The 19,422-nt window shown below is 33.9% G+C and overlaps 1 protein-coding gene across 6 annotated transcripts in view; it reads left to right on the plus strand.

The window, feature by feature from the left end:
* RAP1GDS1 (Rap1 GTPase-GDP dissociation stimulator 1) overlaps positions 1–19,422 on the plus strand; it is a 208,989-nt gene that overhangs the window by 117,538 nt on the left and 72,029 nt on the right. For all 6 annotated transcript variants that reach the window (XM_031941855.1, XM_031941854.1, XM_031941858.1 and 3 more), the window contains one exon: positions 1,837–1,962. In XM_031941855.1, coding sequence (XP_031797715.1) covers positions 1,837–1,962 — 126 coding nt within the window. The remainder of the gene's footprint in view (positions 1–1,836; positions 1,963–19,422) is intronic.

The raw sequence follows: 19,422 nt of genomic DNA on the forward strand, positions 1-19,422 counted from the left end.
CAAACATATTAAGGTTTCCCATCTCGGTGTCTTTGCACTGACTGTCTACCAGTCCTTACCTCCATTTCCTGGAATTGCTGATTTCTTTTAAGAAAAAAAAAAAGAATTCTGCCTTTCCAAGACCCTCTTTGTTTGTTAATGTTCCCCCCCCCCCAAAAAAAAAACCCAACTATCTTTTATTAACTTTACATGTATTCTTTATATACTCATGGTTGTATGTTATATACATGTATGTGATATATGTATGCATATATGTATGTTTTTGTCTCCTTAAGAATAGACACTTATTGAGGGCAAGGTTATTTCACTTTCTTTGCTTCTCTGAGTTTAGCCCAATACCTGGTACATAGTAGACACTGAATAAATGCTTGTTGATTGATGGAAATCATGGTGAGAATATGAAGAGGAATAGGAAGAATGAGGCACAAGGAGAAGTGCAAGGATGGGAAATTATGATCAGAAATAAAATTTCCAGTCATGAGAACAGAGTGATTGAATTATAGTGAAAACGTACACTATGGGGCTTGAGGAGCCTTGTGAGGTTTTCAAGGGAACATCATCATGTGTACTAGCTAATATAAAGGGATGGAATGGAAGGAAAGGAAGAGACAAATATTGGCCTGGGAGCCACCAGTACCCAGGTAGGGTGATATGAAGCCCAGTAAGATGAGTGACTTTCCCAAGATCCAGCAGCTGGAATGAATGTTAAAGCTGAAACTCAGATCCACACTTACTCACTCTGTATTGTTCAGTGACCTTTCCATTACATCATGCTACATCTTAGACCTCTGACATAAACTGTGGATATGTGTGTGCTGAAATGTGCTGATGGAGAGTGAAGGTGAGAAGGTCCTGCTTTTTTTTTTTTTTTTTTTTTAAAGCTAGATGGAGAAGAGACCACTATGGACTCCAGCCTGCTGTTGATTCCACACTTCAATCTCTGAACTTTGTACCCCACTATCCTGATAACTGACTACTAAAGTATTCCTCCTCCTTTCCCTTCCGCCCCCAAGAGTAGATGTTTAGGATATATTTGTTGTTAAGTTGAAGCTGCCCACCATGAAAAAGTATAAAAGATTGAAGATGAAAGTGTCATATCTCTGTTATTTGTTTCCCTGAGAGTTGAAGAACGAAGGATAGTATACTGAAAGTGCTAAAGGAAGTTACTTGACTAACAAGAAAAAGCTTGTTGGTTGGCCTTTTCGTATACTCATGTAATGTTCTAAGTTGGAGAACAAAGATGGTAGATTGTATGTTAATTTTCATAGCAGGCATTCAAAAGAAAGGAGTATGAATGGGGACCAGGTAACAATCCCACATCATAAGAATTAAGAAGCACTTTTTAAAAAAATAGTTCACTGATGTAACTTTTTATTAACTTGTCATTTTTGGTTTCTTAAGAGCACATGTAAAATAAGGGAGACAGTGTACACTTGCAGTTCTATTTAAATGATTTGCAATTTGGGTAATGCTATAAATTTGTATTTCATTTCTAAGATCATGGAATGAACATTGCCAGTTTTTCCCTCATTTATGCTGTAGATGTTCTCATTGAATACTTAATCATTACTTGGAATTTTAAATTAACTGCAGTGAAAAATCAGTTAAGACCCTCTTAGTTCTGGTAAATCAGTCAACAACAGAAAAACATGGCAGTAGTCTTCATTATGTAACTGTTTTATAGGATGTTTGTTGGGATGATGATGGGGTAATTTTTGCATAGAAATAAAATCTCCAGTCTCAAAGCACTTTAATCACTGAAAGCCACACTTCCTTAGGGAAGTGACTTATGTGAATTGAAAATTCTTCTATTTTAATTCTTGCAATCATTTACAGAGTTTATGCGGCTCCCATGTGTGGAGGCTGGTTTGATTCCCCCATTGGTGCAACTGCTGAACTGCAAAGACCAGGAATTACTGCTTCAGACAGGCAGAGCCCTTGGGAACATATGCTACGATAGCCGTAAGTGTTGAGATAACTGAATTATTCTTTGAAAATCTGGTCTGAGTATTGTAAATTCCTGATTATCTTCATCTTTTGGATTCATTATGTCATTGATTTTTTTTTTAGACTGACTAAGACACATTTGTATCAATATAAGCAATCTTGACTACTTGCTAGAAGTCAAATTATGGGGAATATTTGAATATTTTCCTATGTGAGAAGTTACTGTGTATTTGTTTTTACCTTATATGACTGTAGACAATATTTTCAAAGGATAGTGAATATGTTTTTTAGGGAATTTGCTCTGTCAAGGTTAGAACTTACTTTCCTTATATCTTATTCTCTCTCTGGTTAGATTTTTTTATCCAAAGTGTTTATAAGTTATTAGGCATGCTTACATATGTTTTATCTAATTTAACTAATTAATTTGGTTTTTTGCTGAGGCAGTTAGGGTTAAGTGACTTGCCCAGTGTCACACAGCTAGGAAACGTTAAGTGTCTAAGGCCAGATTTGAACCAAGGTCCTCCTAACTTCAGGGCTGGTGCTCTATCCACTGAGCCATCTAGCTGCCCCCTACATATATTTTAAATAAATTATTGCACATTTTTTAAAAACTTCGTTATTAGAAAAGTTTGATTCAGCTTTGTGTTTATACATATTTACTCTCTTCATTCCTAGTTAGTTTATTCTTTGTTCCTAAGCTAAGAGAATAGTCACATCCATTTGGATTAATCATATTTCTACACATAAATCTGTGAAAACCTAATACAGAGAGAACAACACAATTTATACCATATTTGGTAAAAACAGGTTTTTCTTGATTTTCTTTAACTCCTGATTACTTTTGAACCTTCATTAGCATATGTATTTATGGCAGTCTTAAGGAGTTTCACGAAAATTTTAGTTCTGCTTTATCAAGATAAATCCAGAGTGAAACATTTCATATTAATTCTGATTATCTCAATATTTTACCTAGAAATTTTTACATTATAGCACCTGCCTTTATTCCCTTCCCCATCCTAATAGTTATTTTTGGAACTTTCTGGTTCCATAAACATCATCTCTTTTCTCCACAAACATCTTTGCTTTCCCTTTTCCCCCATTTATAGACTCTTAGTTTCATTTAAAATTATAGTTTAATAATTGTAATTTCCTTCCTTCTTTAGGAGTATTTATATAGTGTTCTCTTGTTGCTGAATATCATTGACTGATGGGAAACTTCATACCCATTTTGTGAACTAAACTCATTCTTATTTTTATTTTGCATAATTCCTTTTCAAGGTGATATATTAAATATTCTCACCAGGGGAAAATACTATTTTCTAGCTAATGTGCAGTGAGTATTGAGCACATTGTTATCTAAATTCATTGGATTCATGTATGTGTTTAAGAAATGAAGTTACAAAAAAAGGATCCTTACATTTTGTTCTATATAATTATTATTACATTTTCTATCTATTGAAAGATTTATTTGATAGGGACTTTGAATTTTTTGTGTTCTTTCTTCCATGCTTAATGGATACATATAAAATATAAGATATATATAGATACTTGATCATCTGTTTTCACGTGCTACTGTGATTTTTTTATCTGATTTTCTCCAAGGAATGTCATAAGATTAGGATAATAAATGTCAAATTAATAAGATTAGCATTCTTGATTAAACCGGAATCCATTAAACTGGAAAGCCATCTTTATCATATTTGTACTGTGCATTTTAATAGTCATTTATGTTGTAGCGCTAAATGTTGTAGATGCAGACTATAATATCAAGTTAAATCATTTTAATTTTTATAAACATTTGTATTCATTTTGTCATGAATATTCAGAAAACAAACATATAAATCTTTCAATGGAAAATTAATGCAATTAGTGCATATTGCATATACAGGGAGTCCCAGAAGTTTTTGAGCTGTTTTAAACTTAAATTTATATTGTTTTCCTTTTTTTTTTTAAACCTCCCTTAAGGAGGCAGAAATAAATAATAGCGCTTTTAAAAAATCAGTATTAGAAAAGAGTGATACTACAGCAAAATCTATATAAGGTTGTATTCATTAAAACATGCAATTTATTCACACAGTCTCTGATATTACATGATCTATTTTCTTTCTTTTTTTCCCTTGAAATTGAATTTTGCGTGATTGTTAGAAATATCTGCAGTTTTGGGTTTATTTGAATTACAGTCAAAAGTTATAGAAGTTTATAGAATAATTTTTGCTCATATTCAATTTACCTGAGATAATTTCAGATTATTTTCAGTGGCAGAACATTAATAGCAGGGTAGCTTTTTTAATAGGAATCGCTTGGGACAGCTAGATGGTGCGATGAATAGAGTACCAACCCTGGAGTCAGAAGGACTTGAGTTTAAACATTGAACATTAAACACGAACTAGCTGTGTGACTCTGGACAAGTCATTTAACCCAAATTGTCTCACCCCCTCCTCCCCCCCCAAAAAAGGAAGCACTCCTGCTCTGCATTGAATAGTTTTTAAAAAGAAAGTCTTCATAACAAATATGCAGAATTTTCTGTCTCCCCTTCCCCTTCTTTCTCCCCCCCCCAAAAAAAAATCCTCTATTGATGAGGTGCAAATGATAAAGCTAGTGGTCAAGAATTGGGGTGGGGAATCCCCTCTGGTCGGCACAAGTCTAATGCGAAAGAATTCACAAACCCAAAATCTGTTTGTGGCAAAAGAGATTGTTGGCACTGAGAAGCCAGCTTTGTTTAGGAAGACAGACTTCTTAGTGGATAAGGTCCCTCTCAGGGAAATAACAAAGGTTAACACTGAAAAGAGAATATCTTCACAGTGGGCAAGAGTTCTGGCAGGCAGCCTTGTTAAGAAGAGTGCTTCCCTGGCTAAGCAAATTACTGTTTTGGACCTCTGCAGAGATTTGGGGTTCAGAGTTGTCTTTTATTAGCCATCTGAGGCTTGAGCTTCAATTCAAAATTGATTGAGATTCCTTCAATGTTGTCAATGCCCAGGACTTAGATGTCTAATAGAAAAGAGAATTGCTTATCTTAGGAGTTGAGCTACTAAGAGTACTCCCCTAATCTCCAATTGAATGAGACCATTTTCAAAGGAGAGTTTGGACAGTCTCAGGGTTCACCCCCATCATATTGGCCATGTCCAAAAATGTATGCCTCATTTTATAAGTCTATCACCTTTCTGATAAGAAAGGATTGGAGTGATTTTTCCCCCCTCTATGATTTCTGGATTTGAGGTTTATCATCACATTGATCAGAGTTCTAAATCTTTTAAAAGTGATTTTTCTCTATAATGTCTTTGTCATTGTTTAAATTGTTCTTCTTGTTCTACTTACCTCATTCTGCATTATTTCATAAAGAACTTTACTCTTTCCCCTAAAACTGTCCATTTTGTCATTTCCTGTGGCATAGTAATCCATTATATTCACATCTCATAATTTAGTTAGCTATTCCAATAAGTGTGCACCCTTTAATTTTAAGCTTTTGTCTACTACAAAAAAGAGCTGCAAACTATCTTTTCTTAATCATTTGAACTGGCTTTTTAATTTGTTTTTCTCATGGACACATTTTCACCATGGTATCCTAAGCTCACCATAGGTTAAAGAAAGGATGTGAACAAGCAAGTCAGGGTTGGAGATTGTCATTTATTTAAGAAATCGCATACTTGTTTGGTAGATTTTGATTTTTTTATGTAGCAAAAAGTAACATCTCTACCAGCTTATTCCAATCAGCAAAATGTATTTGAAGGGGGAACATTATTAACTATATAAACAGATTTTCTCTTGAATATCTATAGATATTGGCAGTGCCCAAATAAATCCTCTTACTAAGGAAAAGACATTTGTCTTATATAATTCTAACATTAGGGCAGCCAATTTGTCTTATAGTTATATATGGGGTATAATAAACGTTTGTTGTTGATGAACTTTCATAGTTCCACCTTCTCTTCTGCATATACAATAGAGATAAAGGAAAGAATTGCTGCCAGGAATAGCTTTAATTTAAATACTTTTCTTGCAGAATCTTCAGGACTGTTGGGAGTTTTGTTTCCTTTTTTGTGGAAAGTATAAACAGATTTCTTAAATAGGCAGTGTTTGCTAAATGGATTTTCTGTTGAAGTTTTTGCTTATTCTCAGAATGAAAGAGAAGGGAAATGTACTTAAAATAGAAAAGAAATAGATAATGTTTTAGGTGGTTTTAAAATTTTTTATAGTTTGAAAGAGGAAATCTAAGAATCAAATAAATTCATTTGACTTTTAATTAATCACTCTTGTTCACGATGATGAAAAGAAATCTGGGATTCAGTTCCATTACAGTTAATGTCTTTTTTATGATGTTCCTTGCAATGATTGGATACTTTTGTTTATAAGTAGAGTTCAGTTTAGACAGGCCACATTTGCTGACTTTATGACTAAATGACTCTCTTAAATAGACATTGAGAAAAGTCCATTCTATATGGGTAGTTGGTTTAGGGAAGAGGAAAATTTAATTTTCAGTAATGGAAAACTGGATTTCTCCAATGTATTATGAAGAGTAAGAAAAATTCCCACTTTTAGCATTGGGGTTCTGATAAAAGAAAATGTCGAAGAGACTAAAAGAAAATGATTATAGGAATTAAAACTTTGTGTTTTTATCTCTACCTCATGTGTTGTGCCACACTTCCCTTTTATTGTCCTGACTCAGTTTCCTTGAATTGTTCTGCCTCAATTTCTAATTGTTCTGCTCAATCCTTCAATACCACTCCTCCCTCTTAATCATGATGATCCAGATAAGAAGACCTTTTGTCTTAGACATCATCAGAATGTCTGGTGCTTCTCCCCATTCTGGCACCCCAACTTATCAGAATGTCTCTGGTACCTTCCCCCACCCTGTCAGAACCAGGTTGATAGTCCTTTCCCACTCTCAGTGCTCTGACTCTGTCCCTGCCTCGGTCTACCCCTGTAGCTGAACCACGTGAGTGAGTGTGTGTGTGTGTGTGTATCTATATCTATATCTATATCTATATATATTTATATCTATATCTATATCTATATCTATGTCATTGAGAACTCACATTGGTAGTTGGATGCTTGGGACATCACCTCTGGGGACAACATGCCTCCAGCACAATCTCTCCAGTTCAAATAAAATATTAAAAACTCTCTAATCTCTATCCTGCCTCAGTTTCTCCAACATTACAAGGGAAAGAGTAATTCAGATTAATATATTTTAGATAAATAGGCCTCTTCAGAGAAGATGAGTTCCTTTTACTATATTAGATATTGTTATAATTAATAATTCAAATTATATTCATATATAATATTAAACATTTTATAGAGCTCACATACAGTGGTTATCCCATCTCTGTCTCTCTCTCTCTCTCTCTCTCTCTCACACACACACACACACACACACACACACAATCTCTCTCTCTGTTTCTCTCACTCTGACAGGATTCATGGAACTGTTTATAAACCAGGTTTATAAACTGTTTATAAACAGCAGACTCTAGTAGTAGAATAGCTGAGCCTGAAGAGATCTGAGTATGCATCAGTGTTTCTGAGATAGAATATTTAACTTACAAACAATAGCACTTTTAAACCACTTTAACATGAAAAATTGCCAGGTGATTATGCATTAGTAAAACAAATATATACCAAAGCTATAAAAGTTATTTACTGATTTAAGAACTAAGATACTTTGCTTATATTTTTGTGCAGCAGTTACATTCAATAGGGAAGTATTTGTGTTCAAGGACATGAATTAGATAAAGTATTTTGTTCATTAAATTATTAAAAGTTTCTACAAGGTTATATATTTATCAGTCATTCTCTCAATATAAATTGATTGATTTTATACACATTTTTGTTTTGATATAACACTTGTTTCTTAATCAACCTGATACTCCATAAGAGGTTCCCTTTTAAAAATTAGCAAAAATGTTTAATTTAGCAGTTGGAACATTTCATTAACCATATATTATATTTAAACATCAGTCATCTGGATCCAGTGTTAGCTATCATACTTGATTTGAATTATGTTGTCTTTTAGTGTTGTCTTCATTTATGTCACTGTAGTCATTATAAGTGTATATTATTTATTCTGGTTATGCCTTTTTTCTTTTGCATCAGTTACTATGAGCCTTCCTTTATCGAATCAACAAGCTTTAGTCAATTACCAAGAATTTTATTGTGATGTATGGTTGTTTTGAAATGAATTTTTATTTTTCCTCCTACTTTTTGTTGGTAAGATAGAAATATGATTTTTTTATGAATTTATTTTATATATTGCCACTTTACTGAAGTGCTATTAATCATTTTAATTAGCATCTTCATTGTTTCTCTAGGGTTTTCTAATTAAATCTTCCTATTATCTGCAAAGGATACTTTTGCTTCATTTTTATCATTCTTTTAATTCTTTTCTTCCATCTTAATGCTTTAACTAGCTTGTCATTTCTATTTTAAGTAAATATTGTAGAAAGATAATTATTGTATTTTGTAAAAAGCAATTTCTATATTTGATGACATAATCATATTGGGAGGTGTTTTTATGCAATTTATAACATTAATTGATTTCCTAATGTTGAATCATCACTGGTATAAATCAAGCTTGGTCATAAATGATTTTGGGGTTGTATTGTCATTTTTTTGCTAAAATTTTATTTAAATTTTTGCATCAGAATTCATTGGTGATATCAGTCACCAGTCTTCTTTTTCAGATTGATTCCAATTGGTTTGTTTGTTATGACTATATTTACTGATAAAAGGCGTTTGGGAAGTTTAGTAACATAGGAATGTTGTGGCAAAGGACTTAATTTCTCTTTAAATATGTCATAGAATTTACATATAAATCAATTTACATTTCTGAGATTAGATTGTTTAAGACCCTGGTTTCATGTTTTCTTAACTTGGGCATTATTTAGTTTTGTAGTTATGCATTTTCTTTAGATTTTGCGTTTTGATAGGTGTGAAAGAACATACTTCTTTTTCCAGGATCATGGAAACTAACTGGTAGAGAGCTTCTCTTTAGCTTGAGAATTCTAAGCTGTAATAAGACATGATAATCAGGTGTTCACACTAAATTAAACATTTAATATGCTGAGTACCCCAGGAATGTGGAACCATCAGATTACCTGAAGTGGAATTAACTAAACCAGATCAGAAATGGAGCAGGGCATTTTCCTTATTTCCCATTAATTTTAACTATTTTATGCTTTTTAAGGCTTTTGGATTTTTTGATTTTCTGATTTTTAAACATTGAGTTATCAATGTTAATAATTTTTTTCTACTTTTTTAATGTATCATCACAGATAGAAATTTTTCTTTGACTATTACTTTAGTTGTATCTCATAAATTTTAAGTGATCTTGCTATTATAATTTTGAATGAAATCATTGTATCAAAAGGTTTTTTCTTTGATCCAGTCATTATTTAGGATGCTATTAATTAGTCTCCAAAAAAGGAATATTAAAAGATTAGAGAATAGAGAATTTTAAAAATAATGGAAAAAATCTTTCTAAAACAGCAGATTTCATGAAAGAGATTAATAAATTTGTAATTTATAGAAAATAAGAAAAATTAACTGGGTAACACTGTTACACAATACCCTCATTTTCCCATTAAGTTGACACATGCCAACACTATAGAATTCCAAATGCAAACTTTGTAGGGAGCCTCAGCTAACTACAATTGAAGCTTTCAGATAACTGGTTGAGGATGGGAGTAGCTCACAAAAATTACAGAGAGAATACAATATGAGTGAAGACAGGTGCAACAAGTGCAGTTATCTCTCAAATAAAACTAGAGAAAAGGCGATATTAAAGAATATATTTATTTCATAGCACTAAGATTGAGGAGGGGAGCCCTAAAACTTTCTTTCTCTCTCTCTCTGACTTGGGGGAACTCCAAGCTTTCCCCTGAGAGACTGGTCTGAGGGAGTGGGACTGGTTGAGTCCAGGACCACTCCTAACCCTATTGAGTTGGAAATTAGCCCAGAGCCACTCATTCAATTCCAAGAATGAAAGATGGTAAGTGGTAAGATTCTTTCATAACCTCCTCTTAAAGGGAACTCAGGATAGCTTTTTTACCACCTAGTTGTATTTCCCTAGACTTCATTATGTCTCCTGTTGTTTACCTTTCTTCTCTTTCTAGTTTTTTTTTTTTTTTTTTAAATGTGTTGTCTTCCCCATTCAGACTGTGAATGTGAATTCAGACTTCAAGGGCTGGAGACTGTCTTTTGTCTTTCTTTAAATTCCCGGGGCTTGACACAGGGCCTGGTATATAGTAGTGCTTAGAATATATTTATTGCCTGATGGAATGGCAATTTAGCAGATTGGAGGAGTGGTAGTGTCATAGACAATAATAAGGAACTTAAAGAAGAGGAGAAGGTTTAGAAAGATGAGTTTAGTTTTGTCCACGTTGAGTTAAAGACCTTTCTGAGATATCCAGTTGGCAAATGGTGATTGTGAACTGAAGTTGAGGAGAAAGCCTGGAGCTAAATGTATAGCTCTGTTAGATCCAGCTATGGAATTGAAAAGATTATCAAATAATAGCTTCAGACTCAACAAAGTAGTAAATTTATTTGAAGAGTAAAGAAAATGCAGTTAGTATGTGTGGGTGTTTGGTTTTAAGAAGTGTCCAGACATGCAGACTAGCCATGGTTAGAAGATTCATGTTCCAGATGTTGATAAAGGGGATTATTAAATAGTGGTTGGTGAGTGTTCATTTGATTTGTTAACTTGAATTTGCAGGAGGCCCATTTGTAATTCAACAGATATTTATTAAACCTACTCTGAATTTAGCATATAAAAGTACCGAAAATAATGCAAAAAAAAATCATAGACATTATTCCTGACCTGTATTCACAACGGGGTATAGTGCTACTTTTCTGAAGTGTCCAATTCCAAAATGCTTGTAGTAGATGTTATTGTGACTGAATGATAATAGAATTGAGTGATGACAGCTTTGGACATATTACTTGTTATGCCAGTCCATTAAATATATTTTGAGGATATATTTTCAGAAAGGGATTAAATCATCATATTAATTAAATTGCTTTGCCAGTCAAAACAATAATAATAATAAAACAACAGAAACACATCTACATAGAATTCCTAAGATTTACAAAGCATTTACCTTCCCATGCTATGAGGTAGGTCATAAAAAATCCAAATTAGGATAGTTAGCACAAGTGAGACAATATTTGTAAAGTTCTTATGGAGTACCTGGCATGTAGTAAGTACTTAGTAAATGTTTATTCCATCCATCTATTCCCATGATTATAGATCACAGATTTTTTAAAAAATCTTAATACATTTTTTCTTGTTAAATTATTCCCAATGATATGTGAAAAAAAGTTTAATGTTCTTTTTTTGGCAGGGAGGGAGGTGCAAGGCAATTGGGGTTAAGTGACTTGCTCAGGGTCACACAACTAGTAAGAGTTAAGTGTCTGAAGGCATATTTGAACTCAAGTCCTCCTGACTCCAGAAGCAGTACTCCATCCATTATGCCAGCTAGCTGCCCCTTAACATTTTTTTTTTAAATTTGGATTCCAAATTCTATTGACCACCCCTCCACAGAAGGCAAACAATATGATACAGTTATACTTGTAAGGTTATGCAAAACGTATTCTCATATTAGCTATGTTGCAAAAGAACACACACACACACACAATTTAAAATGTGTTTCATTCTGTATCCAGAATTCATTCTCTTTCTTGAAGTGGATAACGTTTGTATGGATCATGGATTTAGAATTAGAAATGATTTCCTCTATTTTACAGAAGTTAAATGACTTGCCCTGGAGCCATCAGCAGTAAGAAGAAAAGTTGGTATAGAGAGGTCAATCCTCTTTGGCCTGGGCCATAGGGTATTAGCCATATTCCATCAGTTTAAATGAAGTAGATGTTGACTTATTTGATGTAAGTATAGGGTTTAACAAGCTCCCATTTTACCCCAAATAGCTTCATCACCCTGTCATGATGCTTGGTATTTCTGATATCAGATTCACCCTTTGAGTTTAAAGACCTCGTTTGTCTTGATGAGTTTCCAATTGAAATGTCTGTTCTTTACTTAGAAATAACAGATTATGTTTTGGTTCTCAGAAATGCTGTTTTTCATGTCACTAAGTGAATGGCTCAGGCAAACCTTGAAGTAAGGTGAGGATAAAATGCCTGGAAGGGATAACAGAGTGAGAGACCTGGCCATTTGGTGAACAAAAGTAAGGATGCCCAAAAGGAAGTAGGAAGACACCAGAGACAAACTTAAAAATTGGGTTGGAGGCCATTATCCTGGGATAGAATTGCCTCCCAGGTCTAGAACGAAGCAGCCTATTTAATAGACATTTCCTTCAGTCAGTGCCTACTGTTCACCAGAATAATCTAGCTACTCTTAATGATGGAAACATCTTACAGTGTGAATTTGATCATAGTCTGCTTTCTGTCATTTCTATTCCCCTTTCTTCATATACCAAACTTATTATTTAATCTTAATATGAATATTATATCATAAGTCCAGACTAAAAAGAATTTAGGGCTGAAGTAAGAAATTGGATATATTAAACATGAAGTTTTTCTCTTTAGGAACTCTTGTGGGACAGCTAGATGTCACAGTGAATAGAGCACTGACCCTGAAATCAAGAGAACTTGAGTTCAAACCTGGAATCGGATACTTAACACTTCTTAAAACCAAAAAAACCCAAATCTCTTTTTATATAATGTAATTCTCACCTGTTGGAATCCTTACAAAGTGTTAAGTCATTAGAATTAATAGACAATAATTATCTAATTTAGCATGGTTCAGTATGATTGATCTGACCTACAAGGAGATGTTATGGGCCAGAACTTGAAACAAGGTACTAAGTGGAATTGAGGAGACAGTGTTTAAATCTAGTTTAGCATTGATTTAATCCTACAACAAACAATGGTTTCCCAGTGATATAATGATTGGTGTGTACTCAGTGTATAGCATATAAGCAAGAAGCTCTCAGGGCCAAAGAGCACTCTGGGAGATTGAGAGCCAGGAGTGAGTGGAGGCAACAAAGGACAAGCTGCAAGAGCTATTGGAACCAAGGAGGGAAAGAGGCCTCTAAGAAAGCTAACCGGGCCCAAGGAAAGAGACAAGACTTGAAAGGAGAAAATACACTTTTGGATTTTATCAGCTGGGTGCGTTTGAAGTGATTATTACTTTGAACTGAAACTAAGACTGCCTCCAGAAAACCTCCCCAAGAAACCTGCTCCCACAGAGAGATCGATCATATATTATACAAAAGAAGAAATCACCACACTTACCTTTATTTATTTTTTATGTCATGCTGTAATTTACCATTTTTGTTTTACATATTTTCTTGCTTACAGTCAAGTTGAATTATTCAAGATTTTCATAGCTTCTGTCCAGGTAAAGTGTAGTACTGTTTCGGAGTATGCTGGTTTATTTCTCTTGATTGTTAAATATAACCCAACTGTGCTCACAGTTCTGATCAGAAGTGGTAGGAATGAGTACTACTTAAGGCAAATAATCTATGTACTTTCCACTGAGTATGATAAATGCATAGACTTAATGGAAGAACAAGCAGTCATCATTAGTATTTGCACTGCAGTTCAGATTAAAGGATAAATCATAACAGTTGTTTAACAAAATGAGTTTTTTAAATATGACATATTTTATTAAGAAACATCTTTAATATTTAAGAACATATTTTAGATAAAAAGTAAATTGGGCCTTGAGCATTTGTCATTTTATATTTGTTTTTAAATGGGAAAAAACCCTATATTTTTAAAGATAATTTTCTTTATCCCTTACCCAAATGATGTTATTTGTGGAAATAACTAAATCTAATAATTTTCTTTCTTAAATGAAGCATGATCAGTCAGAAATATTTTATTGCTTAGCTAATAGTCAAAAAAACATTGACTAGACAAATTATATGCTTAAGACTAGGCTAGATATTGAAGATGCAAAGAAAGGCCCAAAAAAAAAAAAAAAAAAAAAGGCCCTGCCATAAAAGAGCTCATATTCTGATGGAGTTCAATATGTGAGTAATTAGGTACATACAAGATATGTTCAGAGTAGATGGAAGATAATATGGGTACAGGGTGTGCCCGCGTGCAGAATCTGGAATGTGAACTGAAGGAAACTGTTCAAAGTCAGGAGCAAAGGAGTAGAAAAGGTGGTGTTTCAGGCCTGGGGCAGCCAGTGATCAGACCCTGAAATGGAGTGTCATGGTCAAATGATAGCACCACTACTCTGCCCCTTCCCTTTATTGCATAGGATCCCATTTCCCCTTTCCTGTGCTAGGCATCAATCTGGCTATCCACCATGCAGTGGTGCAGCATTCAGTTGCTTCTGGAAAAATTCTTTCCCTCTCCAACAGATCCATATTTTCATGGGTAAATAGCCCTACGTAAATAATAGACCTCATAATTAAGATTCCTAAGCTTCTTTTTCTTACTTAAATCTTTAATAATAATGGCAGTTTTTTCTTTGTGACTCATTTTTATAATTTCACCAATGTAATATTTATAGCTTTTGCTTATTTTTGGTTTCCCATTGATTTTTACCTGCACCTGGAACATGAAGAAATTTGATTTTGTTAATTATAGGGAAAATGTTGATGCATTTGAATTTTTCATTTGGATGCCTAAAAGGATGTATCTGGGCTACATAATGGCTGGGCTTGAGACAGTTTTATGACCAAACGACATAAGAAGTAGGAACATGAGAATTTAGTTTTTATTGATGTTAGAGCTAGAAGAATCTATGAGGTTAATTTTGTCAAGTGGTACATAACTGGCTGGCTTCTCAGCTTAGATTGAAATGCAGAAAACTGGGCCAGGCAAAAGCATGGTGAATTTAAAGGGAAATACATTTCAGACAAATAAGAAAAAAGGCTTTTTCATTCAAGTTTAAAGAAAGAGCAAAATCATCTGCTTAGGAAAAAAATTTATCCTTTTGATTTAGAACACAGTGCCCTTTAGTCTATTGTCATCTTTACAATGTTTGCTTTGTGCTTAAATATCTATGAGCGCCACACAAATCAAAATAAAAAAGGTGTTGTCCCAACCCTACATTATTTTATTATTATTTAAGTAATTATTTATATGAACCTTCTGTCAAACATATACAGAAAGGTGGTCGTTAGTGACTAGTTTTATATATCAACAATTGTTGAGAACTAGAAAACAACTTTGCAGAAAATAGCTTTCAATCATCAACTAATACCATATACATATACTTCAATAAGTTCCAGGTAAATAAACAATTTAACTATAAAAACTCACATATTTTATAAGATTAGAAAAGAATGGAAGATCAGAGTTAGAAAGAATATTCAAAATCACATAGAGAATAAAAGATAGATAATTCTGATTATAGAGCTCTTTTCTAGTTCACTGATTTCATGGTTGTAGGGAACTCCTGGTAAGGAACTTCTATAACCAATATAAGTTAGCCCCTTTTCTGCAATGTAAGAGTCTTAAAAAGTTGCCCAGGGCATAGAAAAATTAAAGCACCTTGCCTAGGATGTCATACTAGGGACCAGTATGGCCATGACTAGGTCTTGAATGTAGGAGTCCTTGATTTTGTGCTAGCGCTCTCTATTTTTACACCAAGCTTCTAATATCAAGTAAAAGAAACTTTTGAAAAGACAATCTATATGATTAGAATAATAAGAGAAGCTTTAGATGGATGTTTTGGGGTCAAGAGTAGGAAGAGTTTGCATCAAACATTTCAGTTAAGGCCCTACATCCAAAATGATACAGATATATGACTAGAACTCATTTTCCAATAGATTCATGATGAAAAAAGTACAAAAAAGTTTTTGAAAAAATATATACAAGCCAAGTTTAAACATAAGGGGAAAAATCTTTTAAATTATGACTAATAAGAAATGCAAATTTAAATAGCAATGGGATGCTATTGTGCTGACATGAAATTGGCAAAGATTGTAAAAAAAAAAAAGTAAATACTTCTTATTGGAGAGGTTATTGGAAGACAGATGCTACTGTTTAAAATGAATTTTTGAACACTTTTAGAAATGAGCAATGTCACTGAGTTATTCATGCTCATTGACCTATTTGGCCTACACTGGGATTCCTCATGAAGTCTATGATAGAAAAAGAAAAAAAGAAAAGGAAGAAAGTTCCCCATGTATACCAAAATCTTCATGGCAGCACTTTTTGTAGTATAATAGCAAAAATCTAGAAGCAACATATGTACCCATAGATTTATAAGTGGCCAAACAAATCTGATATATGACTAATGGAAAATTATAAGGAACAATGAATATGAGTAATTCAAAGAAACATGGTAAAGCTTGAATAAATTGATGCAAAGTCAACAGAACAGAACAGCAATATATATAATAACTAAATAATGGAAATGAAGTGAGCACTAAATAAACATCAGAGTTTCTGTCTGGTATTATAATTGTGAACTGAAGACACCATCATCATTATCACAGATAATATATAGTGCCTATTATGTGCCAGGTACTATGTTGTAACAGTTCTAAAAAGTAAGTGGTATAGTATCACCACACTTTACAGATGTGGAAACTGAGATGAAAAGAAGTTAAATCACTTGGCCAATGTCATTGAAGCTAGTAAGTGTCTGGGGCCAAATTTGAATTCAAGTCTTCCTGAGTCTAGGCCTAACGATCTATATATGCTGTGCTATCAGCTGCTTAAGACATGAAACAAGACAAATCTAGAACCATGATTAGGTTCTGCTGAAAAAAGTTATTTATCAGGATAGGAGAAAAAGGATTGATTATATTGGAAGTATGTGAAGGAAAATCCAGGAGAACATGTAAACAGATTGACAATTTAGAAAAAGGTCAATCAAATATCATATAGTGTATATAAATTTGTGGTTAAATCAAAGGTGATCACATTTCCCTTTTGTCCCCAAATCCTAAGAAATAGTTTAGATTTTCTTTCTCCATATAGAAAAAAAATTAATTTTAGTTTTTTAAAGTGAAATATTTTAATAATTTCATACTCAAAAATTTTTGTGTCTTATAACACTTTTATATTCTAAATCCTTAAGGGCAGGAACAGGCTTTATACAACTTAAAACTACACTAAGTCTTTTGGATTTCATGCCTGAATTACTGCATATACCTCTTCCTGACTTCAATTCTGGCTTTAGACACTTAGTGTGTAACCTGGGGCAAGACATTTAACCCTGTTTGCCTCAGTTTCCTCATGTGTAAAAATGAACTGGAAAAGGAAATGCCAAAACTATTCTAGTACCTTTGCCAAGAGAACTCCATACAGGGTCACTAAAAGTTGGACACGATTGTATGGTATTATTCAGTTGTGTGTTTTTTTCTTGCTCTTGTTCTTTTCTTTGATTTTCCCCCTCATCTCCTCCTGCAATTCTTTTGGTTTGGCAGAATTTTCCCCTTCCTTATTTTATGTATCTGATTATGCATGTCATATAGTGGTCTTCCATTTCTTTTTATTCTTTCTCAGTTTCCTCTTCAGTAAAGCAGTTTTAGTGATGAATAGTCATCAAAAGATTTGGTGAAATACCTCTGATGGAACCATTTGCAAAAAAAAAGATAGAGGTGTTTTGATAAACCAGAGCTAGAAATGGAGTTGCTTTAAAATTTAAAATTAAAAAATTAAAAATTAAAAATTGCTTTAAAGAGGGAAAAGTAAAAATGGGCAGTGTAAGAAGACTGAAAATGTCCTTATGGAATTAAAACTGAATGTTAAAGAAGAGAATTGCCATTAAGTGAAATTAAGAATAGTGTTTGCAATCCAACAATGCAAAATTAAGTTTCTTATGTAGTGTTTGATGGATTGATTTAGGAAGAGGATCTGGATTCGGATTCTGACTCTGGCACTTATCTGAACTTTTGTTGTTCAGAAATTTGAATTGTGTCCTATTCTTCTTGACACCATGTAGGGTTTTCTTGGCAGAGATACTGAAGTGGTTTGCTTTTCCCTCTCCAGCTCACTTTACAGATGAGGAAACTGAGGCAAACAGGGTTGAGTGACTTGCCCAGAATCACACAATAAGTGTCAGATTTGAATTCAGGGAATTGAGTCTTAGTGACTCCACGCCTGGCCCTCTATCCTCTATGCCACCTAACCAGATTAGATATATTTTCAGGTCACAGAAGCTTTAATAAGTATTTGTTGATTTGAAGTTATAAGAAGGCTTGTCAAATTAAAAACTTCTCATTTTTATTAGGGTAATGTTTCTTTAGAAGTAGATTAAGGGAAGGGGCACCTGAGTGATGCAGGGCACAGAGCGCCAGGCCTGGAATCAGCAAGATGCATCTTCTTGAATTCACATCTGACCTGGGATGCTTCCTAGTTGTGTGACCCTGGGTAAGTCACTTAACCCTGTTTGCCTCAGCTTCCTCAACTATTAATAGGAGCAGGAGAGGGAAATGGCAAACCACTCTAGTATCTTTGCCAAGAAAATTCCAGTTGGAGTCACCAAGAGTTGGACACAACTGAAAGACTGAACAACAACAGAAGGGAAAATACAGCCAAGTTAGAGATCTACTGGATAGAGTTCTGGATTTGGAGTTCAGTTTCTGCACAAAGTTGTTTGGCCTCTGTTGCCTTTGAGTTCCTTTTATCTCTTTCATCTGTCCTTAGTCAAAAATGAAGAACACACAGTATCTGTATCCTTAGGAGTTTTTATTCCCTGCCTTTAATTAGCCTTTCTTTTGTGCTTTGTAGTTCTGTGCTAGCAATGTTACAGAGGATTATTGGAGAATGATTTGGGGGCAGGGAGGTTAAAAAGCAACAACAGTGTAACAATACATATTTGTTCCAATGTGCTGATCCCCAGATTTCCATGTGGAAAAAATTTGGAGATTTCAGCAACTCAGATCATTTTTATATGAGATCCTACTGGCTTTTCCACTCTGGAAGGAAATTACATTCTAGGGTAAAAAACTCCAAGGATGGTTCCATATTACAAGGTGAGTAGGCCCCAAGTACTAAGAAAAGTTCCAGAATGGGAAAAAAAATCCCCAAATAGCTGAAGCATGCTTCTGAAGTCCAGAAGTCCGCAACACTCCAGAAAAGCTAATGTTCACTTGAGCTGTGGTAAGCAGGCTGACCTCCAGAATGAGTAGATTTTTGCCATGTTCTACCCTAGTCAGGGCACAGCTTGAATGACAGGTTTCATTCTGAGCCCCACATTTTTAAAGAAGATGCAGGATGAACATTGAATAAAGAACAGAATGGTGCAGGACTTATGTCTTTGCTGTATGAGAATTAATTGAAGGAATGGGGGAAATTTAGCCTGGAAAAGAGAAGCCTTTGGGAAAACATAATAGTTGTTTTCAAATTAGAGAGATTATTATCTCTTTTGACTTTAGAGATCAAAACTAGAGGCAATAGGTGGAAAACACATAAAAGAGTTTTTAGTTTGATAAGGGGAAAATCTTCTAACAGAGGTATCTAAAATTTGCATTTTATATTCTTGGAGTGCAAGCTAGAATGTCTCAAAAAGTAAAGTCTTCATTTAACATTTCTGAATATCTTACATAT

Source organism: Sarcophilus harrisii, chromosome 6 (assembly GCF_902635505.1).
Source record: "Sarcophilus harrisii chromosome 6, mSarHar1.11, whole genome shotgun sequence".
Lineage (NCBI taxonomy): Eukaryota > Metazoa > Chordata > Mammalia > Dasyuromorphia > Dasyuridae > Sarcophilus > Sarcophilus harrisii.